Source organism: Somniosus microcephalus, chromosome 21 (genome assembly GCF_052327205.1).
Source record: "Somniosus microcephalus isolate GS21.2 chromosome 21, FLI_Smic_1.0, whole genome shotgun sequence".
NCBI classification, from domain to species: domain Eukaryota; kingdom Metazoa; phylum Chordata; class Chondrichthyes; order Squaliformes; family Somniosidae; genus Somniosus; species Somniosus microcephalus.
Genome location: NC_141007.1, coordinates 55,767,173 through 55,794,948, shown reverse-complemented (window position 1 = coordinate 55,794,948; position 27,776 = coordinate 55,767,173). Strand labels below are relative to the sequence as shown.

Below are 27,776 nucleotides of genomic sequence, written 5' to 3'. Positions count from 1 at the left end.
TTCCTGAATATCGAATACCCCTGGATGTTGAGTTCCCAATCCTGGCCTTCATCCAAATTCAGTACCCGGTCCCTGCTTTTTCCCCATACCCCTTGATCCCTTTAGCCTTAAGAAATATATCCAACTCCTTCTTGAATATATTTAATGAATTGGCCTCTACTGCCTTCTGTGGTAGAGAATTCCACAGGTTCACCACGCTCTGGGTGAAGAAATTCCTCCTCATTTCTGTCCTAAATGGCATACCCTTTATCCTTAGGCTGTGACCCCTGGTTCTGGACTCCCTCGCCATTGGGAACATCCTTCCTGCATCTAGTCTGTCCAGTCCTGTCAGAATTTTATAAGTTTCAATGAGATCCCCTCATTCTTCTAAACTCCAGCGAGTACAAGCCCAATCGACCCAATCTCTCCTCATACGTCATACCTGCCATCCAGGTATCAGCCATCGCAGGAATGCATATATGGTGTGTGCATAAATGTGCATGCTGCATGTGGTGCACAGTTATGTGTGTATGTAGTGGTGATAAGCATGCAGCGTACGTGTACAAGGTTCCGTGCAGCGCCAGCCTGCGCTTCCTCCCCTCCCCCTGCTGGCGGCTGGGGTGGCGCTGCCGAGAGCGAGGCGGATTGACGTCAGTCGGCGCGGCTGGTTTCCGGTGAGAGGTGACAGTGACGGTGACTGCAAGCACTCGTCCCCCCCCCCCCACCCCCTTTCCTCTCCTGTCCAGTCGCACAAACAGACCCCCGTCTTTTCAGTCAGCCAGCCAGCCGGACGGACGAAGGAAGACTCGCCGAGCTGTGTTTCGGGCGGCTGGGCGCCGAGTAAAGCTCGCCGTAGTCCTCGGTGTGCGAGTCAGTCAGCCAAGCCAGCTCGGTGCTAAGATGGCGGCCGCGGGGAGCGGGGAAGAAGAGCGCAGCCTGCGAGAATGCGAGCAGTATGTCCACAAACACAACATCCAGCAGCTCCTCAAGGACTGCATCGTCCAGCTCTGCATCGCCAGGCCCGAGAAACCCATCACCTACCTCAGGGAGTACTTCGAGAAACTCGAGAAAGTGAGTTAGGAGGGCAAGTGGGCTTCATTTTCTCAAGGGGGGGGGGAAAAGTGTCCTTGTTTATATTGGGTTGGGTTGGGTGGTGGGTGAAACATTTGACAATTTAACCTATCGCCTTGGGTGTGTAGCGAGTCAGTAATGTCGTGGGGGTGGTTGATGGAGAACCTGATCATGCAATTTTAATGCAGACGTTAAAAGGTGTCTTGTTTACCTTGGTGCATACATTGTTGAGCCAGTTTATGGACCAGAAACAAAGACAGAGTAAAACAGGATGTAAGTGCTCGCTACATCATGAACACTAAGCCCAGTGATGGTCACAAAATGGTAGGCCTGCATCCTGAACAAATTCGAGAAGGCGAGTACCCGCACATTCAAAAAAGAATCATGCAAAAAGACTGCCCCTTCTGTTTTTTTCGGGAACAAAAATCGCCTGCTATCTAGCTAAGTGCAAAAGTACTATGCATTGTGTAATCCATTACCCATGTCTGGATCGCCAATTGGTGTGTCGTAGCGACCACAGCCTTGCTTCAGAGATCAATGGAACATTGCGCTCGAGGGCTATTGGTGAAAGACATTGAATGTCAGGACTGTTTATGTAAATCCTGATTTGTAGTATACGTATAGTAAAACCACTATCTTGTGATTTAACAGGATTGTAATGAAGTAATATACTGCAGTTATTTATGTAATCGTGCCTATCCAGTCATAGCCAGAGTATCTCCTGCAGTGACTTCTCTTCCTGCCCTGCACTGTTACCTGTGGAGTCCCCCCAAGAATCTATCCTTGGCCCCCTCCTATTTCACATTTACATGCTGCCCCTTGGCGACACCATCCAAAGACATTACTAACATCCGGTTTTACATGTATGCTGATGACACAGCTCTACCTCTCGACCCCTCCACTACCTCTGTGTTGTCAGATGGCTTGTCGAACATCCAGTCCCGGATGAGCCAAAATTCCCTCCAATTAAACATTGGGAAGACTGAAGCCATTTTTTTCTGGCCCCACCACAAACCCTAGCTGCCAATTGGCCACCCACCTCCCTGGCCACTGCCTCAGGCTGAACCAGATTGTTTGCAACTTTGGCGTCCTAGATGACCCTGTGTTGAACTTCCGATCTCCTATTCTCTCCATTAGAGAGCGCCTACTTCCACCTCCGTAACATTGCGTGTCTCAGCCCCTTCCTCAGCCCAGTTGCTGCTGAAACCTTTAAACATGTCTTTGTTACCTCCAGACTCTACTATTCCAAGGCTCTCCTGGCTTGTCTTCCACCCGCCATAAACTTGAGCTCATCCAGAACTCTGCTGCCTGTATCCTAACTCTCACCAAGTCCCGTTCACCATCACCTCTGTGCTCACTGACCTACATTGGCTCCTGGTGCACCAGCGCCTCGATTTTTTTAAAGTTCTCATCCTCATGTTCAAGTCCCTCATGGCCTTGCCCCCCACCCTATCTCTAACACCCTCCAGCCCTACAATCTTCTCGGAACTCAGCGTTCCTCCAATTCTGGCCCCTTGTGCATCCCCCACTTCCTTTACCCCACCATTTGTGACCGTGCCTTCAGCCGTTGAGGCCCTAAGCTCTGGTATTCCCTCCCTAATTGTCTCTGCCTCAACACCTCTCTTTTTGAACGCTCCTTAGAACCTACCTCTTTAACCAAGCTTTAGTCACCTGTCCTAATATCTCCTCCTTTCATTCTGTCACTTTCTGTCTAATTCCACTGAGATGCCGTGGGATGTTTTACTACATTAAAGGTGCTATATAAATTCATGTTGTTGTAATTATCTCTCCAACAAAGTGTAATTTATTGACTTTTTTGGAATTGGGATTTAGCAATCTCTTTTCTGTTTATCTTGTATGTGGTTTACTGTTACTATATTTACTTACAGTACCCTTTTGTCATTTCAAAATGGTAACAACTTTCTTTTCTATTTCTCTATTGGGTTAAGGTGAAATTGGAAAATTCAATAATTACTGAAACGTTAATGTTTTAGAAGTCATCAAACTACAAATGCAGTACAATATTTCAGCCTTTTGTAAGACACAGGTTGAACTTTGGAAATACTATGTTTTGTTCCCCTTTATATTAATCTTCAAACTTAATATAATGCAGTATTGGCACTGAACAAACATAAGTGATTTTGAAGGGATTGGAATGATTTGTTTATTAATCTTTATACAATGTGTAGTTATGCTCGTGAAATGAAGTAGTGTTTTCATTGGCAAAAGTGGATCAGAATTTGATTGATTTGGATCATGGCATTTAGTTTAAACTTGTGCTGTTGAGTTTAAGCAGTGAAACCTAAATTCTAAAACTCATCCTTCTTTCATTTCCTTTCTAACACAAAAATACAGGTTCTGACTTAATGACTTTCAAATTTTGAAAATAAGTATTTAAAAGAAAATTTAAAAATTACATATGATCCTTTTCCATATTTCACTGATCTGGATAACTTGCAAAACTCACTTGGAAAACCACCATGATGGCATTATGTAAACACTTTCTTTTAAAAAGCATTCTGTACATGAATTTTGTAAAGGTTTCAGTGAAATGAGGATTATTATACGGTATTATGTTGGGTGTCAGTACTACTTCCATTTATCTTTCATTTTGTGCTGCAATAGCTCCATGACTATCAACTAGTGGGGTTGTGAATGAAAATTTGAGATATAAAATTCATTATCTTTTCCCCCCTCCCAATCACTGGTTTATGAGGGAAAGTCTGACCAGATTCCTGTGATATGCATGTGATTTTACTGGCATTCTAATAAAGAACTAAAATTAACAACTTGCAGTTGGTACTGCACATTTCTTCAGTGAGGAAATGGTGTCCGAGAAGTGGTATACTTTTTCTTAATAAAAGTTGTTTAGAAAGGAATACTGATTTGGATACAGGTATTCTGATATTAAAGAAAAATATTTAAAAATTTGAGGGACCAGGAAAAAAGTCATGGGAGACAGTTAAGAAACTGAGCGAATGCAGAATTTCTCCACTGAATTGGAAACTTATGGAATAAACTGTCAGAGAGGAATGACTGTTGAACCCTAAGCCAACGGGATGATACTGATTATACCTGTTCTCTCACCTGCGCGCACAGACATAGCTTCTCATTGTGCATCATGTTCTACTGTTAGAGAGCTGCTAAGTCTTTTAGAGCTCTTATTTTGGAATAGATATCGTAAGTTAAGTGAAGTACTGTATAATTTACCTAAATTTGTCCTATTTTGCTTCTATTGAATCTTAATAAACATTAAAGTTGTAGTTTTAGTCTGAGCTAAAGGTATGGCATGTGTTGTTTACTGTCTGAGTGATCAGAGATTTATGGTGATGTCCTGTACTATTTCCTGGTGTACATCTTGATGGCAGAGGATTTATTGTTCACCCAGAGGTTCATTGTCCCAGATACTTTAAATACATGGTTAAATTTTGATTCATAGGCAGGCATGCACTTCCTATGAGAGCTGAATTTTGGCTTGTGCATGAATAAGTATAATAGAGCCTGCATTGTCACAATACACACCAAATCAGCATGATTTGGCTACTCTGTATAAAGATTTTTCACCAAATTCAAATTGTTTCCCATTTGAATTGGTGTAAAAATTCTTGCACAGCAATTTGTGGAAGAGAGATTAGGATGAGCGAATGGTGCTGACTGGATCAGGGTGGGGCAGAGATGATGACGCTAGTTTGGAAAACCAATCCCGAGTGTAGGCTTTCATTTGGACTGAACTACCATTTCTTGCTGTTTCCTAGTTGTTTGTGTTCTTCTAAATGCCTGAAGGCACACAGGCATTGCCTGTAGAATGTCAGACTAGAAACTTTGTCGCAATTGTTAACAATTCCTTTAAATAAAAAGGGATGGCCTTAAATATAACCAAAGTGCTACTTGTCGCACTTTCCCCTAAATCTTATGGAGCATTATGGCTCATCTGACTTTTTTTTGATAGGAGACATAAGTGAGTAACAATATTCTTAGTGGGAAGAAAGTGATGGGAAAGATTAGTTTCAACCTCGTGTGCTTTGGTCCTTTCTAAGCCGTGTAGGCTTTTAAAAAAATTTTCCTGAGGAGAAATTCCACCTTCTCAAGAGTGATGGGGTGGGTTGTGTACCCCTTGCTATTTTTTAAATTATTCACGGGATGTGGGCATTGCTGGCAAGGCCAGCATTTATTGCCCATCCCTAATTGCCCTTGAGAAGGTGGTGGTGAGCTGCCTTCTTGAGCCGCTGCAGTCCATAAGAACATAAGAAATAGGAGCAGGAATAGGCCACTTGGCCCCTTGAACGTGCTCCGCCATTCAATAAGATCATGGCTGATCTTGGGCTCAAAGCCACTTCCCTGCCCGCTCCCCATAACCCTTCACTCCCTTATCTTGCAAAAATTTGTCTATCTCCACCTTAAATGTATTTAATGACCCAGCCTCCACAGCTCTCTGGGGCAGAGAGTTCCACAGATTTATGACCCTCTGAGAAAAGAAATTCCTCCTCATCTCAGTTCTAAAAGGGCGATCCTTTTATTGTCAAACTGTGGCCCCGCGTTCTAGATTTCCCCACAAGGGGAAACATCCTCTCTGCATCTACCTTGTCGTGCCCCCTCAGCATCTTACATGTTTCAATAAGATCACCTCTCATTCTTCTAAATTCCAATGAGTATAGGCCCAACTTGCTCAACCTATCTTCATAAGTCAACCCCCTCAGCTCTGGAATTAACCTAGTGAATCGTCTCTGTACTGCTTCCAATGCAAGTATATCCTACCTTAAATAAGGAGACCAAAACTGTACGCAGTACTCAAGGTGTGGTCTCACCAATACCCTGTACAGTTGTAGCAGGACTTCCCTGCTTTTATACGCCAACCCCATTGAAATAAAGGCCAACATTCCATTTGCCTCTTTGATTACTCGCTGTACTTGCATGCTAACTTTTTGTGTTTCATGTACAAGGACCCCCAGGTCCCTCTGAACTGTAGCATTTTGTAATCTCTCTCCATTTAAATAATAGCTTGCTTTATTTTTCCTGCCAAAGTGGATAACCTTGCACTTTCCCACATCATACTTCATCTGCCAAACGTTTGCCCACTCACTTAACCTGTCTATATCCCTTTGCAGGTTCTTTGAGTCCTCTGCACAACTTGCTTTCCCACCCATCTTTGTGTCATCTGCAAACTTGGCTACATTACACTCGGTCCCTTCATCCAAGTCATTAATGTAGTTGTCGATAATTGAGGCCCCAGCACCGATCCCTGTGGCACCCCACTAGTTACCGTTTGCCAACCGGAAAATGACCCATTTATCCCGACTCTCAGCTTTCTGTTAGTTAGCCAATTCTCTATCCATGCTAATATATTACCCCCAATTCCGTGAGCTCTTATCTTATGCAGTAACCTTTTATGTGGCATCTTATCGAATGCCTTCTGGAAATATAAATACACCACATCCACTGGTTCACCTTTGTCCACCCTGCTCGTTACCTCCTCAAAGAACTCCAGCAAGCTTGTTAAACATGATTTCCCTTTCATAAAACCATGCTGACTCTGCTTGACTGCATTATGATTTCCAAATGCCCTGCTACTGCTTCCTTAATGAAGGACTCCAGCATTTTCCCAACTGGTCTATAGTTTCCTGCTTTCTGTCTCCCTCCTTTCTTAAAAAGGGGTGTTACATTTGCGGTTTTCCAATCCGCTGGGACCTCTCCAGAATCCAGGGAATTTTGGTATATTGCAACCAATGCATCCACTATCTCTGCAGCCACTTCTTTTAAGACCCTGGGATGCAGGCCATCTGGTCCAGGGGATTTGTCATCTTTTAGTCCCATTATTTTACCAAGTACGATTTCCTTAGTGATTGTCTTTAGTTCCCCCCTCCCGGTGGCCCCTTGATTATCCATTATTGGGATGTTGTTAGTGTCTTCTACCGTGAAGACAGATACAAAATATTGGTTCAAAGTCTCTGCCATTTCCCTGTTCCCCATTATTAATTCCCCAGTCTCATCCTCTAATGGACCAATGTTAACTTTAGCTACCCTCTTCCTTTTTATATACCTGTAGAAGCTCTTACTATCTTGTTTTAATGTTTCTTGCCAGTTTACTCTCATAATTCATCTTTTTTTTAGTCATCCTTTGCTGGTTTTTAAAAATTTCTTAATCCTCTGGTCTCCCACCAATCTTGGCAACATTGTATGCCTTTGTTTTCAATTTGATACCATCCTTTACTTTACACAGTCTGTGGTGAAAGTACTCCCACAGTGCTGTTAGGGAGAAGTTCCAGGATTTTGAGCCAGCGACTTAGGGCGGTAATTGGCTGGATTGGATTTGTCCTGCTTTTTGTGGACAGGACATATCTGAGCAATTTTCCATTTTGTCGTGTAGATGCCAGTGTTGTAGCTGTACTAGAAGGCTAGTTCTAGAGCACAAGTCTTCAGCACTGCAGCCGGGATGTTGTCGGAGCCCATAGCCTTTGCTGTATCCAGTGCGCTCAGCCATTCCTTTATCAGGTGGAGTGAATCAAATTGGCTGAAGATTGGCTTCTGTGATGGTGGGGACCTCGGGCGGAGGCTGAGATAGATCATCCACTTGGCACTTCTGGCTGAAGATGGTTGCAAATGCTTCAACCTTGTCTTGCACTCGCGTGTTGGGCTCTGCCATCATTGAGGATGGGAATGTTCATGGAGCCTCCTCCTCCTGTTAGTTGTTTATTTGTTCAACACCATTCACGACTGGATGTGGCAGGATTCTAGAGCTTTAATCTGACCTGTTGATTGTGGGATTGCTTAGCTCTGTCTATAACATGCTGCTTCCACTGTTTAGCATGCAGGCAGTCCTGTGTTGTAGTTTCACTAAGTTGGCACATTATTTTTAGGTATGCCTGGTGCATGCTCTTCTACATTCATTGAACCAGGATTGGTCCCCGGCTTGATGGTAATGGTAGAGTGAGAGATATGCCGGCCCATGAGGTTACAGATTGTGGTGGAATACAATTCTGCTGACGACCCACAGTGCCTCATGGATGCTCAGTTTTGAGCTGCTAGATCTGTTCTGAATCTATCCCATTTAGCACGGTGGTAGTGCCACACAACACGATGAAGGGTGTCCTCATTGTGAAGATGGGACTTCACCTCCACAATGAGTGTGCGGTGGTCACTGCTACCAATATTGTCATGGACAGGCGTGACAAGTAGATCATAGAGAGAGAGAATCATAGAGAAAGCTACAGCACAGAAGGAGGCCATTTCGGCCCATTGTGTCTGCGCCGGCCAACAGAGGGCTATCCTGCCTAATCCCACTTCCCAGCTCTTGGTCCGTAGCCCTGCAGGTTAGAGCATCCCAAGTGCACATCCAAGTACTTTTTAAATGTGGTTAGGGTTCCTGCCTCTACCACCCTTTCAGGCAGTGAGTTCCAGACCCCCTCAACCCTCTGGGTGAAGAAATGTCCCCTCAAATCCCCTCTCAACCATCCACCAATTACTTTAAATCTGTGCCCCCTGGTTTTTGACCCCTCTGCTAAGGGAAATATCTATGCCCCTCAATTTTATACACCTCAATAAGGTCTCCCCTCAGCCTCCTCTGTTCCAAGGAAAACAGACCCAGCCTATCCAATCTTTCCTCATAGCTAAGATTCTCTACTCTTGGCAATATCCTTGTAAATCTCCTCTGTACCCTCTCTAGTGCAATCACATCATTCCTGTAATGTGGTGACCAGAACTGCACTCTAGCTGAGGCCTAACTAGTGTTTTTTACAGTTTGAAGCATAACCCCCCCCCCCCCCCCCCCCTCCGGCTCTTGTATTCTATGCCAAGGTCTCTTTGTTCCTCTGCACTACTCAGTGTCCTACCATTTAATGTGTATTCCCTTTCCTTGTTAGCCCTCCCCAAATGCATTACCTCACACTTCTCAAGATTGAATTCCATTTGCCACTGTTCTGCCCACCTGACCAATTTATTGATATCTTCCTGCAGTCTACAGCTTCCTTCTTCAGTATCACCCACACGGCCGATTTTAGTGTCATCTGCAAACTTCTTAATCATACCCCCTATATTCAAGTCTAGATCATTGATATATACCACAAAAAGCAAGGGACCTAGTACTGAGCCCTGCGGAACCCCACTGGAAACAGCCTTCCAGTCACAAAAACACCCATCAACCATTGCCCTCTGCTTCCTGTCTCCGAGCCAGTTTTGAATCCAACTTGACACTTTGCATTGGATCCCATGGGCTTTTAACTTAGTGACCAGTCTGCCATGTGGAACCTTATCATAAGCCTTGCTAAAGTCCATATACACTACATCAAGCACACTACCCTCCTTGTTACCTCATCAAAAAATTCAATCAAGTTTGTCAGATACGATCTTCCCATAACAAATCCATGCTGACTATCCTTGATTAATCCGTGTTTTTCTAAATGAAGATTTATCCTGTCCTTCCGAATTCTTTCCAATAATTTTCCCACCACCGAGGTTAGGCTGACTGGCCTGTAATTGCTCGGTCTATCCTTTTTTCTCCCTTTTTAAACAAGGGTACCACATTAACAGTCCTCCGGCACCACACCTGAAGCCAGAGAGTATTGAAAAATGATGGTCAAGGTCTCTGCTATTTCCTCTTTTGCTTCGCTTAACAGCCTGGGATACATTTCATCCGGGCCTGGGGATTTATCCACTTTTTTAAAGCTGCTAAACCCCTTAATACTTCCCCTCTCACTGTTTATTTCATCTAATATTTCACACTCCCCCCCCACCCCCCCCCTGATAGCAGTGTCTGCTTCGCCCCCCTCCTTTGTGAAAACAGAGGCAAAGTGTTCATTAAGAACCCTACCGACGTCTCCAGCCTCCACACGCAGATTACCCTCATGCTCTCTAATAGGCCCTACCCTTTCTTTAGTTATCCTCTTACTCTTAATATATTTATAAAACATCTTTGGGTTTTCCTTGATTTTACTTGCCAAGAATTTTTCATGCTCTTTGCTTTCCTAATATCCTTTTTAATTGCACCCCTGCACTTTCTGTACTCCTCTAAAGATTCTGGCCTATTTAGCCCTTGGTATCTGTCATACGCCTCCCTTTTTTCTTTATCCTACCCTGTATGTCCCTAGACATCCAGGGGGCTCTAGATTTGTTAGTCCCACCTTTTTTTCTTTTCAGTGCACATATTTGGTCTGAACCCTCCAGATCTCCTCCGTGAATGCCTCCCACTGCTCTGACACTGATTTACCTTCAAGTAGCTGTTTCCAGTTCACTGGCTAAATCCCCTCCTGAGCTTAGCAAAGTTTGCTTTTCCCCAATTTAGAATTTTTATTCCTGGTCTATCCATGTCCTTTTCCATAACTACCTTTTAAATCTAACAGAATTATGGTCACTAGCACCAAAATGCACCTTCTATCTGCCCAGCTTCATTCCCTAAAACTAAGTCCAGAACCGCCCCCTCCCTTGTTGGGCTTGCTACATACTGGCTAAAAAAGTTCTCCTGGATGCATTTTAGAAATTCCGCATCCTCTACACCCTTCACACTAATTTTATCCCAGTTAATATTGGGGTAGTTGAAATCCTCTACTTTACTGCCCTATTGTTTTTGAACTTCTCAGAAATTTGTCTACATATTTGTTCTTCTATCTCCCTCTCACTGTTTGGGGGTCTGTATTACACTCCCAGCAGTGTGATCGCCCCTTTTTTGTTTTTCAATTCGACCCATATGGCCTTGTTTGGTGATCCCTCCAACATATCATCCCTCCTCACAGCTGTAATAGTTTCTTTAATCAATACCGCGACCCCCCTCCCTTTTTACCTCCCTCTCTATCCTGTCTGAAAATCCTGTAACCAGGAATGTTGAGCTGCCATACCTGCCCCTCTTTCAGCCACGTCTCTGTAATAGCTATAATATCATAGTCCCAAGTATCTACCTGTGCCCTCAGCTCATCTGCCTTGTTCGCTATACTCCTTGCATTGAAGTACCATTTAGTACAGGCAAACCTCCTTGTTGACTACTATCTAGCCCTTGATTCCTCTGTCCTTCCAATTTACTTTCTACGTTTTTGTTTTCCAATTCCAGTTTTTCTTCCCTCCCCATTGACTCTTTTTAGTTTCCCATCTCCCTGCCAAGCTAGTTTAAACCCTCCCCAACAGCACTAGCAAACCCTCCCGCGAGGATATTGGTCCCGTTCCCGTTGAGGTGCAACCCGTCTGGCTTGTAGAGGTCCCACCTCCCCCAGAAACGGTTCCAATTCCTCAGGAATCTAAAGCCCTCTCTCCTATACCATCTCTCCAGCCACGCATTCATCTGCTCTATCTTGCTATTTCTGTACTCACTAGCACATGGCACTGGTAGTAATCTGGAGATTACTACCTTTTTGAGGTCCTGCTTTTTAACCTCTTTCCTAGCTCCCTAAACTCTGCCTGCAGGACCTCATCCCTCTTCCTACCTATGCCGTTGGTATCGATAGAGACCACGATCTCTGGCTGTTCACCCTCACCCCTCAGAATGCCCTGCAGACGTTCAGTGACATCCTTGACCCTGGAACCAGGGAGGCAGCATACCATCCTGGAGTCACGTCTGTGGTTGCAGAAACGCCTGTCTGCTCCCCTAACTATTGAATCCCCTATCGCTATTGCTCTCCCTCCTCTTTCCCCCCGGCTGTGCAGCTGAACCTTCCATGGTGCTGTGGACTTGGCTCTGGCGGCACTCCCCAGAAGAACCATCGCTCTCACCAGTACTCAGTACCGAATACTGGTTGGTGTGCAAGATGGGCTCTGGGGACTCCTGCACTACCTGCCTGGACCTCCTCTTCTGTCTGACGGTCACCCATTCCCTCTCTGCCTGCACACTCCTAAGCTGCGGGGTGACCACCTCCCAAAATGTGTTATCCACGTAGCTCACAGCCTCGCGGATGCACAGCAGTGACTGCAGCCGCCACTCGAGCTCTAACCCGGTGCTCGAGCTGCTGTAGCTGGCGACACTTCCTGCACATGTGGTCGTCCAGGACATCCCACATGACACAGTGTGCATTCCATGGGTGTGAGCTGCCCTGCCATACCTCTAATTATCAGACTATTTACTAACCTAGCTGGAAAAAACTTAAAACTTTAAGAAAGCCAAGTAAAAACACTTACCAGTCACCAATCAGCTCCCTCTTTTTGAACGTTTAGTTTTTAATCCCAGCTCTTAATTTAAACCAATGCCCAAGATAGAGAGAAATACTGACCAACCAATCACTTCCTTGCTTTCCTGTGACGTTACTCCTTGTTTTTGTTGTCAGGTCCGCGGCCTCACTCTGCCGCGCTCTTTATCCTCAGGCTCCGCTCTCTGGGCTCGCTCTGCCGCGCTCTTTATATCCTCAGGCTCCGCTCTCGGGGCTCGCTCTGCCGCGCTCTTTTATCCTCGGGCTCCGCTCTCTCTCCCTCTCAGGTCCGCTGCCTCGGCTCTCGAGCCTTGCTCTGCCGCGCTCTTTTATCCTCGGGCTCCGCTCTCTCTCCCTCTCAGGTCCGCTGCCTCGGCTCTCGAGCCTTGCTCTGCTGCGCTCTTTTATCCTCGGGCTCCGCTCTCGCTCCCTCTCGGGTCCGCTGCCTCGGCTCTCGAGCCTTGCTCTGCCGCGCTCTTTTATCCTCGGGCTCCGCTCTCGCTCCCTCTCGGGTCCGCTGCCTCGGCTCCGATTGGTGTGGACCAGGTCAAGTAGGTTTTTCCCCCGTGTTGGTTCTCTCACCACCTGCCGCAAGCCCAGTCTGGCAGCTGTGCCCTTCAGGACTCGGCCAGCTCGGTCAGTAGTGGTGCCACCGAGCCACTCTTGGTGATGGACTTTGAAGTCCCCCACCCAGAGTGCATTCTGTGCCATTGCTACCCTCAGTGCTTCTTCCAAGTGTTGTTCAACATGGAGGAGTACTGATTCATCAGCTGAGGGAGGGCGGTAGGTGGTAATCAGCAGGTGGTTTCCTTCCCCATGTTTGACTTGATGCCATGCGACTTCATTGGGTCCGGCGTCAATGTTGAGGACTGCTAGCACCACTCCCTCCTGACTGTACACCACTGTGCTGCTGGTGGGACAGGAGGAGTCTGGGATGTTGGCTGACAGTTATACTCTCAGAATCTGTCAGGCTGTTGCTTGACTAGTGTGTGGGACAGCTCTCCTGATTTTGGCACAAGTCCCCAGATGTTAGTGAGGAGGACTTTACAGGGTTGACGGGGATGGGCGTGCCTTTGTTGTGCCCGAATCCGATGCCTAGGTTGATGCCGGGTCCGTCCGCGCCCAGTATTATTATTCTTCTATTTATTCATAGTGGTTTGGCACAACTGAGTGGCTTGCTAGGCCGTTTCAGAGGGCAGATAAGTGTCAACCACATTGCTGTGGGTCTGGAGTCACATATAGGCCAGACCGGGTAAGGACGGCAGATTTCCTTCCCTAAAGAACATTAGTGAACGAGATGGGTTTTTACAACAATCTGGTAGTTACATGGTCATCATTAAAGATACTAGCTTTTTATTCCAGATTTATTTAATTAACTGAATTTAAATTCCCCAATTTGAACTTGTGTCTGGATTACTAGTCCAGTAAAGTAACTATACTACCATACCCGCTGTCTGATTTAGATTGCAGTAGGTCTGCTTATAACGTGTACGTAGTGGATATGACTTCAGCAACCTGTCATGCTAGCCTGATGTTGAATTTGGATGCGATATTAAATAGAGGACCTGTCTGTCTATTCAGATGTGCGTAAAAGATCCCATGGCACTATTTGAAGAAAGCGGGGAGTCCACCAAATTGATTGAGTGTTCATTCATCTCGTGGCTGTGAGCCATTGCAGACACATGGGCTGCTTGTAACGCTCATTCCTTTTAAAAGTAATTTGTCGTGTAATATGGTTTTAGATGCTTTGATTTGAAAGGTGATATGTAAACACAAGAATTGCAGATGAATTCAATTGCAGCTCTATGGTCAGGAAGAATGCCAATTCCTGGCTAGTACAATTCGAGATGGCCAAAGATAAATCTGTTGCGCACGTCACCAAGTGATGGCTAACAGCAGGAAATGCTGATGTGGCAAGCCCCCAGCTGGCTCCTTTCCTGCTGCAAAGATTTGACATTTCTGCTCATTATGTGGAAAGATTTTTTTTTTAATGTTGCTTTTTGTATTTGTTTAGGGAAAAAATGTACATTTTGAAAGAACTTTGCACCTTTAAAGTTGTAATGTCCCTTTATTAATAACTTGTAGCTTGCCTGTAAATTGCTTCCTAAAAATCGGTCACTTCTATATCATGCATGTACTTCTTTCCCCGAATTTTAGCAAGCAGTTTACTGTAAGATTTCTTTACAACGTGATGTGAGCCAATTCAGTTTGTATGACAGCCTGAATCAATGTAGAATTCTCTGGAATTATTATTGCATGCTTGACACTAAATGTCTAGCTTTCTAGAAGGTAAAACTGAGTACTGCTTATACTGATCCGCTATACATTTTGTTTGCTTAGGATATTAAAACCTTATTCGGTGTTCACTATATGAATGTTTGGACATCTCCCTGTTCATAGTCTCCAACGTTGTTGGTGATATCATTGGTGGTGGGAGAAGAATCGAAGATTAGATGGGGTGATCAAAAACTTGGTTGAAGAGTTGGGTTTTAAGAGGATCTCAAAGGAGGAGGGGAGCTGGAGAAAGGAAAGGGCTATGCAAGGAATTTCAGAGCATGGGGCCTAGGCGCTTGCTTGAAGGCATATCTGCAAGTACTGGGGTGAAAGAATGTGTGGATGCCGAAGAGCCTGGGGCTTTAAGCTCTCCATTCCTCTGAATTTACAGCACTGAAGAAGACCAATCCACTCATGCCTGTACCAGCTTTTTGCAAGAGCAATCCAAATTAATCCCACTGCCCTGCTTTTTCTGTAGCACTGTATTTTCCTTTGCTTCAAATGTTTATCTACTCTTCCCTTAAGATGCAGTGATGTCCTTGTGTGCCTGACTGGTACAAAGATAGAATGATATGACTGATGCAGGCTTCTCCGTGGCTGAAACAAAGTTTGTGCTTTTTTACTCTTTCCTATATGTGTAATATAACAATCTCTAATCTGGAGAAATGTATTTTTTGTTTGCCAAATGCTTATTAAAATTGTTATTCTTTTAGACTGAGGTGATGCTTCTATTTTCAGAGAAGTCAAATTTGCTACTTCATGTGATAGACAGGAAGTTCCAAACGGTTACATTTTTATGATTAGCCTCTGCAATTGAAGGGAATATTGGCCTGGAATTTCCTGAAAACTTGGGCTGAAACAATGTAATGCCAATTTTCAGTATAATCGATCATTACGCCCGAATTCACTCGATCTTTTACCCTGATTCTACACAATCTCTGCTGAAACCATCTGCCCTGCCCCATGCAAAAGTGCAGCTCTCTCAAATTTCCTGAATTTACATGCCAGTTCTGAACAGGATCCAAAGTCTCTCTTTTATGTTTTGTGGTTTTTTGTTTTTTTTAAAGCGATTTTTACATTTAAAAAGAGAAATTTGAGAGAAAAGGCTATGGGCAGAGTTGGGGAGTGGGACTAATTGTTCTTTCAAAGAGCCAGCGCAGACACACGGGGCCGATTGGCTGCCTCCTGTGCTCTTATGATTCCATGATTTTTATTTTTCTCCAAGTATTTTCTGTTTCTTTGGAACTTGTATAATATAATAAAGACATCACTAGCTAGAATGTTTTAATTTTACAACTAAAATACCAGTGATAACAGGAGTCTTTGAATCATGAAAGGCATTCTGTCTGCTTTCTTTCTGTCTGCCTCACCTTAATATGGTTTCTGAAGCTAATAGAATATTAATATTTCAAGCTACGAGTATGAGATCCATACAGTGGTTTTTTCTCACTCTTGAATCCCTTTCTCACTTGCGCATTCATTTCTCTCACTCATACCAATCCTCTCCTGTTTTGAAAAACTCCAATATAAAATATACCTAAATGAAGTATTTGAAATTTGTCCTAGCTTTTCTTCAAATAATTAGACCAACATCCTTGGATATGGGAGGGGTGCTAGAGGATAGGTGGATTGCAAATGTTACACCCCTGTTTTTTTTTTTAGAAAGGAGCGGGATAAACCTGGTAAGCAAGCCAGTCAGTCTAACATCAGTGGTAGGAAAACTACTAGAGACCATTGTCCAGGACAAAATTAATTCTCACTTGGAGAAGCATAGGTTAATAAGGGACAGCCAGCACGAATTTGTTAAAGGCAAATCGTGTCTGGCTAACCTGATTGAGTTCTTTGATGAAGGTAGTGCAGTAGATGTGTGTGTATATATAGACTTTCAAAAGGCATTTGATGAAGTACCACATAACCGACTTCTTCAGAAATTAGAAGCATATGGTATTAATGGGACGGTGGCAACTTGGGTACATAATTAGCTAAGGGTTAGGAGGCAGAGAGTAGTGGTGAACGGATGTTATTCTGACTGGAGGGACGTATGCAGTGGGGTCCCCCCGGGGTCAGTATTGGGACCATTGCTTTTTATTTGTGCATATAAACGACCTGGACTTGGGTATAGGGAGTACAATTTCAAAGTTTGTGGATGTTACAAAACTTGGCAACTTAGTAAATAGTGAGCAGAATAGTAGCAGACTTCTGGAGTACACACAGACTGGTGAAATGGGAAAATGCATGGCAGATGCAATTTAATGTGGATAAGTACGAAGTGATGCACTTTGGGAGAAACAACATGGAGAAGCTGTATAATCTAAATGGTGCTATTTTGAGGGGGGTGCAAGAGCAGAGGGAGCTGGGGGTGCAAATTCACAAAAGGTGGCAGGGCAAGTTGATAAGGTGATGGGATACTTGGCTTTGTAAATGGTGGGGTGGGGGAAGGTGGCATTGAATACAAAAACAGTTAAACACAAGGCAGTCATGCTAAACCTTTACAAATCACTGGTTAGGCCTCAGCTGGAGTATCTTGTCCAATTCTGGGCATCACACTTTAGGAAGGATGTCAAGGCCTTGGAGAGGGTACAGAGGAGGTTTACCAGGATACCAGGGATGAGAGACTTCAGTTATGTGGAGAGATTGGAGAAGTTAGGATTGTTCTCATTAGAGCAGAGGAAGTTAAGGGGAGACAGAGGTATTCAAAAATATGAGTGGTTTTGGTATAGCAAGTAGGGAGAAACTGTTTCATCCAGCAAGTGGGTTAGTAACCAGAGGTCAAAGAATTAAAATAATTGGCAAAAGAATTCGAGGGGAAATGAGAATGTTTTTTCCAGAGGGTTGTTAAGATGTAGAATGCACTACCTGAACGAGTGGTGGAAGCAGATTCCATAGAATGTTTCAGAAGGCAATTAGACATGTACTTGAGCACTAATTTGCAGGGTTATGGGGGGGAAAAGCTGGGGTGTGGGACTAAATTGGACAGCTTTCAAAGAGCCAGCACAAACACGACAGGCTGAGTGGCCTACTTCTGTGCTGTAAAATTCAATGATTCTAAATGGAGTCCCAGCTTTGGGCAAAAATATCACATTCAAACCCATACTTTTCAGAGAAGCTGATGCCTTCAGGTAAAAACTTAGTGAAACTATTTAAATGCAAAAAAGACCATTCAATGGGTAAATTTAATCATGATGTGTGTGTATATATAAAACTGACTAGCCGGTGTGGCTCAGTTAGCAGCACACATGCCTCTGAGCCAGAAGGTTGTGGGTTCAAGCCCCACTCCAGAGACTTGAGCTCAAAGTCTAGGCTGACACTCCTGGTGCAATGCTGATGGAGCGCTGCACTGTTGGAGGAGACGTTAAACCGCGGTCCAGTCTGCCCTTTCAGGTGGACATAAGATTCCACGGTACTATTCGAAGAAGAGCAGGGGAGTTCTCCCTGATATCCTGGCCAATGTTTGTCCCTCAAGCAATACCACTAAAACCAGGTTATCTGGTCCTTATCACGTTGCTGTTTGTGGGCGGGACTGTTGCACGGTCAGAGGTGCAGTCTTTCGAATGAGACGTTCAATCGAGATGCTGTCTGCTTTCTCAAGTGCACTTAAAGATCCCATGTCCCTATTCGAAGAACAAGGGAGTTCTCCTAGTGACCTGGCCAACATTGGTCCCTCGACCAACAGCACTAAACATTATTTGATCATTTATCTAATTTGTGGGACCATGCTGTATGCCAATTGGCTGCCACGTTTCCTACATTACAACAGTGACTACGCTTCAAAAAGTACTTCATTGGCTGTAAAGCGCTTTGGGACATCTGGTGGTCGTGAAAGGCGCTATGTAAATGCAAGTCTTTTTCTTTTTGAATCTTTTTTGATGTTTTAATGAAAACCTTATTTGTGTTTTGAATGATTTAATTGGTTTCACCTTTCCAGTCAAGATTTAATATTACAGATGATCTATTAAAGCCAAATACTGAATTATGAATTAACAGACACAAATGTTGACATCGTATAGATGTTGACATGTAATGCTTGGCTGTAAAAATTATGATTTAGGAAGTACGGTTAACATGCGCACAAACTTTTTGCCATATCCTGGAAGTACACACGTAACTAATCGGGTAAGGAGGGTCTGTATTTGTATATAGTGGGGCAGGCACATATTGTATCAATGTTAGTATATCATGGCCGTCACAGGCACTAAGTGTCACTGCTCATTAATAGGTATGGCGCCATTGTGTCCTTGTTCTGATTTTAATTGACAGTTCTGTAGTCAGAAATTGCCTGGACTTGGGAATAAAAATGCTAGCCAATACTTTAGATCACATTGTTCAACAGCATAGCTCCACAACACAAGTGTGTGCCAACATTCCACATTGTTTGGCTCGTGTATCACTTATAATTTTGTTGGAACATTCTGAAGGAGCTTCGTTACTTGCTTTATTGGACTTGGTGTATACATTACTGTACATGTGAAAGTGAAGTAATACATTGCTATCTAATCAACAACAACTTTAATTTATAAAGCACATTTAATGTAGTAAAACGTCTCGCTGCGCTTCACAGAAGTATAATCGGACAAAAAAAATGACACTGAGCCAAAGAAGACATTAGGACAGCTGATCAAAAGCTTGGTCATAGAGGTAGGTTTTAAGGAGTGTCTTCAAGGAAGAGAGAGAGGCGGTGAGGTTTAGGGAGCAAATTCCAGAGCTTGGGGCATGGACAGCTGACGACACTGCTACCAGTGTAAAGTAACAAAGCAACAAAGGGACAAAGTAAGTCGCAGATGCGCAAAAGGGCAGAGCTGGAGGATCGCAGAGTTCTTGGAGTTGTAGGGCTGGAGGAGGTTACAGAGAGGTCGGGGTGAGGCCATGGAGGAATTTAAACGCTTGGATGAGAATTTTAAAATCGAGCCATTAGGGGACCAGGAGCCAATGTAGGTCAGTGAGTATGAGTGATGGGTGGACGGGACTTGGTGCGAGATAAGATATGGGCAGCAGGGTTTTCGATTAGCTGAAGTTTATGGAGGGTATTGGAATAGTCGAGTCTCGAGGTAACAAAAGCATGGATGAGGGTTTCAGCAGCAGGTGGGCTGAGGCAGGGGTGGAGATGGGCAATGTTATGGAGGTGGAAGTAGGTTGTCTTAAATTGACCATTTTTGCTTCAAAAATGATGAATATTTGCTTCTATACAATCTTGCTACTTACTAAACCTAATTTATAGTCTTTAACCCAAGTTATATAGTTTGTCAGTGTGTTTATCACCAGTTTAAAGAGAGCAAGAGGTGCAGCCTGAATGATTTTCAATGTATACTTTAGTGGTAAAGAGGGCTCATGGTTCATCTGGTGACGTGCTATTCAAGTTACTTTGCACATACGGTCAAGTCTTGGTTTGCAGGAAGCATTGGCTTGCCTATGGAAGCAGTCTTTTCATTGTGCATAAGTCAACAGTATTGGGAAGAATCCTAAATTGCACATCCTGAAAACATTCTAGTATTTTCTTGTGCAGAATTACCAGACTGGCTGTTGCACAGTTCCTTCAAATAATTAAGAATGGGCAGTTTTTTTTTTCTTTTTCATATCCAGCTTTGTATCTTGCAAATGATTTATAAAGTTTATGTTGCATTGAGTTTACAGTTGTCGTGCTGTACTGGAAAAAGAATTGGGCAAGGACTTGGCACAAACCATGCTAGTTAGTTGATTGCTTTCACTTAACCTATTTGTTTATTAGAATCATAGAATGATACAGCACAGAAGGAGGCCATTCGGCCCAGTATGCCTGTGCTGGAAATGAAAATAACATTTCTTATTTCTTCCCTCTTCATTTAAAAACAAAAAGGAGGAGGCCAAACAGATGCACAATCAGCAGAAATCGGGTTCTCGATCTGACTCGCGTGAAGATGAAATCTCTCCACCTCCACCCATGAACCCGGTAGTGAAGGGGCGACGACGGCGTGGGGCAATTAGTGCTGAGGTTTACACGGAGGAGGATGCCGCATCGTATGTGAGAAAGGTAGAAACATACCCTGTCCAGATTATAGGATGTTTAGTATAATTCTTGACAAATAATTCACTGGTATTGTAGACAGTTCTCCAGTGCATAGTTACTCCAGGTTGTACACTAGCTAATTACGCCCTTTTCGCTGGTCATGCAGTGAAATTACTTCTTAACTGTGACATTCGATTGCAAGACACAGGGTAGAGTATCAGCTAGTAATATCAGCATAATCAGGGTGGACTCTGCCATACCAGCGCAAAAGATTGGAGAATATTAAACGTAAGTGAGTTGCGCCCAAAACTACTTGCGTCTGTGTTTTCCGCGAACGTTTACACTGGTTTAAATTAAATTCACCGGATCAGGTCCTGCGGACAAAACTGGCCACGCCCCCAGGTCAAAATTGTGAGATTGGGCTGGTTAGGGAAGGCTTTTCAAATTGTGCTCATTTTCTTAGAGGCACATTTAAAATGTTTTTTCATATCAAAAAATATTTAATTTACTAAGAAACTGACTAGTGTACACCAACTACACTATTAAATGGTTCAGTATTGTTTTTTAAAGTCATTTTCAGTGATTTTAAATCTGGTTACTCTCAGGTGGAGGGCTGGGTGCTTAATTAAAAATGCTTACCACTTTTAAATACATCAAGGAATATTTTTTAATGCAAAGAATAAAAAACACTTGCGTTCTATTATGCTGGTTCATTGAAGATATTACTTATGTGATTAGGAAAATGATTTTATCGAAACTTGAACTGTAACCCAACCAGCGCAATTTCCCAATTGCGCCCAAAGCGGAAACTTTTCCCCAGCCTTTTAATCTTTTGTTATCGACTACCTATTAAAAGCAGTACATGTTTATCTTGTAACTACGTAGGTAATTCCTAAGGATTACAAGACTATGGCTGCTCTGGCTAAAGCCATTGAAAAGAATGTGCTGTTCTCACATTTGGATGACAATGAAAGAAGGTGAGGAGTTTCTGATTTAAGAGGTTATGACTGATTGCAAAGATTATTTAACCTGTTTTCTTTGCTATACAATTGTGTTGTCTCAGTGTCCGCTTTACTTGGTTGATAGAACTCACTTCTGAATCAGAAATTTGTGGGCTGAAGTTCCACTTTAGATCTCAGGACATAATTAGCCCTTCATTATAGTACAGTGTGTTGTATTATCTGAGATGTTAAACTGAAGCCCCTTCTGCCTGTTCAGGTGGATGTACAAGATCCTGCAATATTGTTTGAAGAAGGATGTGAAGTCCTGGTGTTCTGACCAACATTCTTCTTTCAACCAACATCTCAACACCGATTTACTGGCCATTCATCTAAGTTACTGTTTGTAGAACCTTCTTGTGTGCAAATTAACTTCATGTCCACCTGCATAATGCTTCAGAAGTCATTCTTTGGTCGATTGTAACGTGGTTTGAGATGTCCTGGGGATGTCGTATGGTTCTATATAAATGCAAGGCCTTTTTGGTGAGGGAATGGGAGATTTTTGGATTTAACAATGAGAGAGACAGTTCTAGGAGAAGAATATTTGTTCAATCTTTTGATGTCCAGAGCCTACGCAAACACTTCAGGTCAAGTAGATCACTAATTAGAGACTACTCCAGCAATGCGCTTTGATCTTGACTTCTGAAGAGCCTCCAATACTGAACCATTTTGCACATGGATTCGTTTATTTGGATGATGAGGTTTGTTGTTATTTGCATATTTTTGTTGACATTGGGGACTTGATAAGCAGATTTGATCTGCACAAATTCTCTCCTCCCTCTCTCATCCCATTAATTAGTCTTTGGACACAAGTGCTGCTTTGAAATTGTGTCAAAGCACTGACACATGGTTTCTGTGGCTACTCGAAGTTAATATGCTGTATTGTTTCTGATGGGAATGGATACCAATGGGGTGAAAGCATGGTGGGCTTTTTTGACAGAGAACTTAACCTTCCGTTCATATTAAGAACCTTCACCTGCTATCTATATCTACCGTAGCTATGTTTATTTAAATAATTTTTTTGAGAAGCAAGTTTTGACATTATTTCACTTTTATTTCTTGTAGTGATATTTTTGATGCTATGTTCCCAGTCACATACATCGCTGGCGAAACAGTCATACAGCAAGGTAAAAATCTATCTGTGTGCGACCATTGGAAGTAAACCAGGTCTGAATTTAAGACTGGTTGTTAACACCTATAGTGGGAAAAGGGGATTCTTATCAGCTTGTCCTCCGAGCTTTCCTCTCCGTACCAAGTTATAGAGTGCGATACAATAGCTCAGTATTGCTTCTAGTTCTGTCCATAATTGGGTGCCATCATAATTACATGTAGCACTGTTTGTCTTGGAATGTGTTTAATAAAGGTAAAATTTAAATAAAACAAGGAACGTAGCATGCGAATGGTATAAAATCAGGAGGGAGGAAAAATATAGCGATGCATTAGAGGGAAAATAAGTGGTACATTTGATGGCCATAAATAGGAAGGGTGAACTAGATAGTCAAAGCAAAATTACATATTTTTCCCCTTCCACTTTCTTTTACTATTTGAATTTCGGTTCAGCTTTCTTGCATTGACAGTACGAAGAATATTAAGAAACGCGCAGCTATAATGCACACTCAGTAAGGCAGTGTTACAGAAGTCAGTCCTACATGTCATTCATTACTTTTAGTGCACTCATTACTAGTTGATCTCCTGTGGTGTTGCACATGGATAGTCAAGACCAATTTGAATTTCTCAGGACAAAAGGGGGGGGGGGGGGTTGGTGATGGTAGGCAACTTGCTTTGGGGGTGAATTTAAATAAAATTAAAAAAAAAAACTGAATAGCTCTGACTTTGCATTTGGATTATTGTACTGTGTGGTGGTTTTGACATTGTATATTTTTGTTCTTGTAGGTGATGAAGGTGACAATTTCTATGTCATGGATCAAGGAGAGATGGATGTAAGTTTGCAGGCTGCTCAATGATTCAGTACAATACAGTAGGATTATATTTTATATCTGGCACTACTGTTTCAAAATGGGTGTACAGAGTTATACCCATTGTATCTCTTTATTGTAACATTTTGCTTTCTGCTTATTTATGAAAGTTGGTGCAAGTTGGATTTCTTCATTTCAGAGACATGCTTTATACTGACGTACAAGGCAAATTAATGCCCTGGTGCCAAATTGATACCAAGCTGTAAATCCATATCAAACTGGTGGTGTATAAGTGTAGAAATCTGACAGCTGCTTGCTTACACTCTGTCGAAACACAGCTGGGTTTGTGACCTTGTGCTGTAGTAGTGTACAACTCCAGTATAACAGTTGGAGCTAATACACTGCTCAAAAAGCATCAAGTATTGCCTTGTCAGTTAAACATCAGAGATTGACTACACATTTTTCCCTTCCCCAAAAGCAGGTGAGTAAACTGCTGTTGGTAAATAGGCTTTGTGTTTCTGGCTGAGTGAAATGTGTGAGATATGTGCACAATAACACCCCAAAATTAGGGGAAACCAGTGCTCCACTGTCTGTGAAGTATGCTAGTCATACAAATTCACTCATGCCAGTTGATCATAAGTGTAATATAAGTGGTAAAGCTGTGTGTGTTGTCATTATGGAGAAAATAGGGATCTTTTACTATGGGTAGCATCTCCATTGCTTTGGTAACTATTATGCTTGAGATACCAATGTTAGTCACAGTTTTGGTGCCATGCTGATATCTAAGGAAATACAGTTCCAAAAAATATTGGTACCAGCTTAAAAAATATGCTAACTATTTCCTGCCACCCCCAGCTTTATAGAAATGCAGACCTAGTGTAACATTTCTCAGCAAGCTAGTTGTACGTGTTAAGATTTAACTAAATAAAATTCTAATTTTCAACACTAGAATTTCTGAAGTGAGCTAAATTACTAACAATGGTGTTATTGCCCGGATAGTGCTTCTAAAATGTTTTCCACATGTCCAATAGAATTTAAAATGTTAACTTTCATCTATCTTTTGCTGTGAATACTATACCTGATAACTTCTCAAAAATCCATACAGTTGAACTTCAAATGGTGATAGTTGAAACTAGTTTTGAGTCTAACTATTTTTGCTGAATCCTTCTGTTTTAGGTTTACGTTAACAATGAATGGGTGACCAGCATCGGGGAAGGTGGCAGTTTTGGAGAACTTGCACTGATTTATGGAACCCCAAGAGCAGCAACTGTCAGAGCAAAGACCAATGTGAAATTGTGGGGTATTGACCGAGACAGCTATAGGAGAATCTTAATGGTAAGAGTGATTAGTTCATACATTTATACTATCTGGCTTACTGTAAATAACATTTTTGAATTTAATTATTTTGGCCTTTCAATGTCTTTTCTCGCCAACATGTGCTTGTCGCTTGGGTTTGACGGTTGCAGCATGACTACAAAACAGATACTGCATTTGTAGACATTTCTGCAGTCTGTACAGGAAACTTTGATATCCGGCACCGACGGGACCGAGCTGTTGCCGTCCCATCAAAACTGCCGGACACTCCAGCGCTAATGTTAAAACATACGGAAGCTTTTGAGCTCCGTATCTAGCAACAAACCTCTAAGCAGTCGGCTGTAGCTTGCAAGCGTCTCTGTAGCTAAGCAACAGCTTTAGCTAGACCTTGCAGAGCCTGACTGGTGGGGGAAAAAAAGCAACAAAAAGAAAAAAAACTTACTGAACCGACTCCTGAATTTTGCCGGTGGCTCGAGCATTCCAGCCAGTTAACCTCCGGATAAACCAAAGTTTCCTGTATATGTATACATCCATCCCAAAATGAAGAATCAAAGAAGATTACAGCACAGAGAATCCATTCGATCCAGCATTGTCTGTACTGGTTCTTGGCTAGAGCACTCCAGAACTAATTGTTTAACGGTGCTGTCTCTCCATTGTCCTGTGTCTTCCTCTGCTTCAAATGCTTACCTACTTTCTCCTTAAAAGATGTAATGGTTTTTGATTAAGCTACTCCATGTAGCAAACAGTGTAAGTAAATGACTTCTAACCCTTCGCACTCTTGACTATGTTAACTTGATGACACCTTATCTCATGATTCTCCAATTAGAGGAAATGGTATTTTCCTATTCACATTATCAAAAACCTTCTTCATTCTAAAACCCTTATAACTGCCATATTTAAAACTATTCATGTATTTCAAATTACTCATAATTTTCAGGCCTCAATTGATTGCTTCTGTCAGATTGGTGAAGTCTGCCATCTCTCACGTGCTCTCTCTTTCTCCCCCCCCCCCCCCCCCCCCCCTCCCCTTTCGGAGATTTAAGTTCACACCAATTTGGAGGAGTCCATTTATTCAGTTGATATCAAACCAGTGTTGCATTACCCCTGATGTGTTGCAACTACAGGAAACTTTGTGCCATCCGGCACCGACGGGACCGAGCTGTTGCTGTTAGATCAAAACTGCCAGACAAACCAGCGCTAATGTTGAAACATACGGAGATTTTGAGCTCCGTATCTGGCAACAAACCCTGTTGCTTAGCAACAGCTTCTAAACAGTCGGCTGTACCTTGCAAGCGTCTCTGTAGCTTAGCAACAGCTTCAGTGAGACCTTGCAGAGCTTGACTGTTGAGGAAAAAAGCAACGAAAAGAAAAAAAACCTAAACGGCTCCTGATTTTTGCCAGTGGCTTGAGCTTGCCGGACATTTAGCCTCCGGATAACACAAAGTTTCCTGTAATTCAAATTGGTAAGGACGATTCTACTGTCCCCATTGGATCTCCCAGCAGGCCTGTTGCTCCTCAGATGATTACAATTTATTATCTATTGGATTTCATGCAAGATCAGGTAGATATATTCTGGCGTGCCATGGGAATAGGGAAGGCAGAGATGCATTAAGCCAGGTTAACCAGTAAGAACAGAAAGGCTTCCTTCGGCTGAGTTACGGGGAAAATCAAACCCCTGGCATTCAGGAGTTTAAAAAAAAAAAAAAAAAAAAAAATTGGTTTGTATATCTTGTTAGGTTGGAGATTGAAAGAGAGGACTTAAATATAACAGCTCATTATTGTACAAACTAAACTGATGAACGATTTAATAATTTTATATTTACTTATTAATTTCTTTGAAACGATTGCAGATCTCAAAGATTTTAGATAGCTGTCTTAACAAACTATATGAATTAAGATCTGTTCCAGAAATTGTTAATTTATTTTAGGGTCATTAAGATTTGTAAAGTGTAATTCAAATAATCAATTTAAATTGGCAAATAAATTTCAATATAGATAAGTGTGAGACTGTGCATTTTGCTAGGAAGAATGAGACCGCAAACTGCTTGGATAATAAGAGTCTAAATGGGGTAGAGAAGCAAAGTGATCCAGGGACACAGATAGCCTGCAGCACTACTTTTAGTGATTTGTGCAATATGGCCATAAAAGGAAAACCAAGCGCTGGGGTTCATTTCTAGAGGGATAGAATTGAAAAGCACAAGTTATGTTAAAATTGTATCAAACCTTGATGAGATCACACTTGGAGTACTGTGCACAGTTCTGGTCTCCATATTATCAAAAGTATATAGAAGCATTGGAGAAGTTGCAAAATGGATTGACTAGAATGATACCAGAGCTGAGAGGATATACTTGGCAGGAAAGGCTGAACAGGCTAGGGCTCTTCTCTAGAAAAGAGAAGCCCGAGGGGTGACCTGATGGAGGCCTTTTGAAAGGGTTTGATAGGGTAGATGTAGAGAAAATGTTTCCACTTGTGGGGGAGTCCCAAATTAGAGGTCATAAATATAAGATAGTCACTAATAAATCCAATAGGATATTCAGGAGAAACTTCTTTACACAGAGTGGTAAGAATGTGGAATGTGCTACCACATGGAGTAGTTGAGGCAAATAACATAGATGCATTTAAGGGGAAGCTAGGTAAGCGCATGAGGGAGAAAGGAATAGAAGGATATGCTGGTAGGGTGGGAGGGGGCACATGTGGAGCATAAATGCTGGCATAGACCAGTTGGGCTGAATTACCTGTTTCTGTGCTGTACACTCGATGTAAATTGCCTGTTAGCCCCCTCAGCTGTAGTAGAGAGAGCCCCCTGCTCATAACTGTAGTTCCACTTGTCAAATCCCGCTAATCAGAGAATGCTCCTTTATCCCTAGTCTCTGTTTCCTACCTCTCTCTGTTCCCAATGCTGAAGTCCGAATCGTATACTTGCATGCATGTTGTCTGTATATATAAATTCTCGCATGTGCTTGCATTTCCTGTCTACAAAACCTGACTTCCTGTTGTCATATTTCTCACTTTTGTCAACTTTTCCATTAAACTCCTGTATCCACATTTATCATGTAAACTGCCTATGTAAACTTGTACTGTAATTATACCCTCCCATCAGTTGTATTGCCTCATTTTTGCACCGCTCAGCCTGGACTGCAGAGA

General features: G+C 42.7%; 1 protein-coding gene across 2 annotated transcripts in view; it reads left to right on the top strand.

The window, feature by feature from the left end:
* Window positions 1-569: 569 nt before the first annotated feature.
* Window positions 570-27,776, top strand: part of LOC147102822 (cAMP-dependent protein kinase type I-alpha regulatory subunit) — a 38,205-nt gene continuing 10,998 nt past the window's right edge. The window contains exons 1-6 of one of the 2 annotated variants that reach the window (XM_085963673.1): window positions 570-1,050; window positions 20,254-20,427; window positions 21,289-21,380; window positions 22,467-22,528; window positions 23,295-23,341; window positions 24,494-24,652. In XM_085963673.1, coding sequence (XP_085819799.1) covers window positions 880-1,050; window positions 20,254-20,427; window positions 21,289-21,380; window positions 22,467-22,528; window positions 23,295-23,341; window positions 24,494-24,652 — 705 coding nt within the window. In that variant the 5' untranslated portion in view covers window positions 570-879. Of the gene's footprint in view, window positions 1,051-14,948; window positions 15,031-20,253; window positions 20,428-21,288; window positions 21,381-22,466; window positions 22,529-23,294; window positions 23,342-24,493; window positions 24,653-27,776 lie in introns of those variants that run through there. The other variant, XM_085963674.1, reaches the window with a different exon arrangement.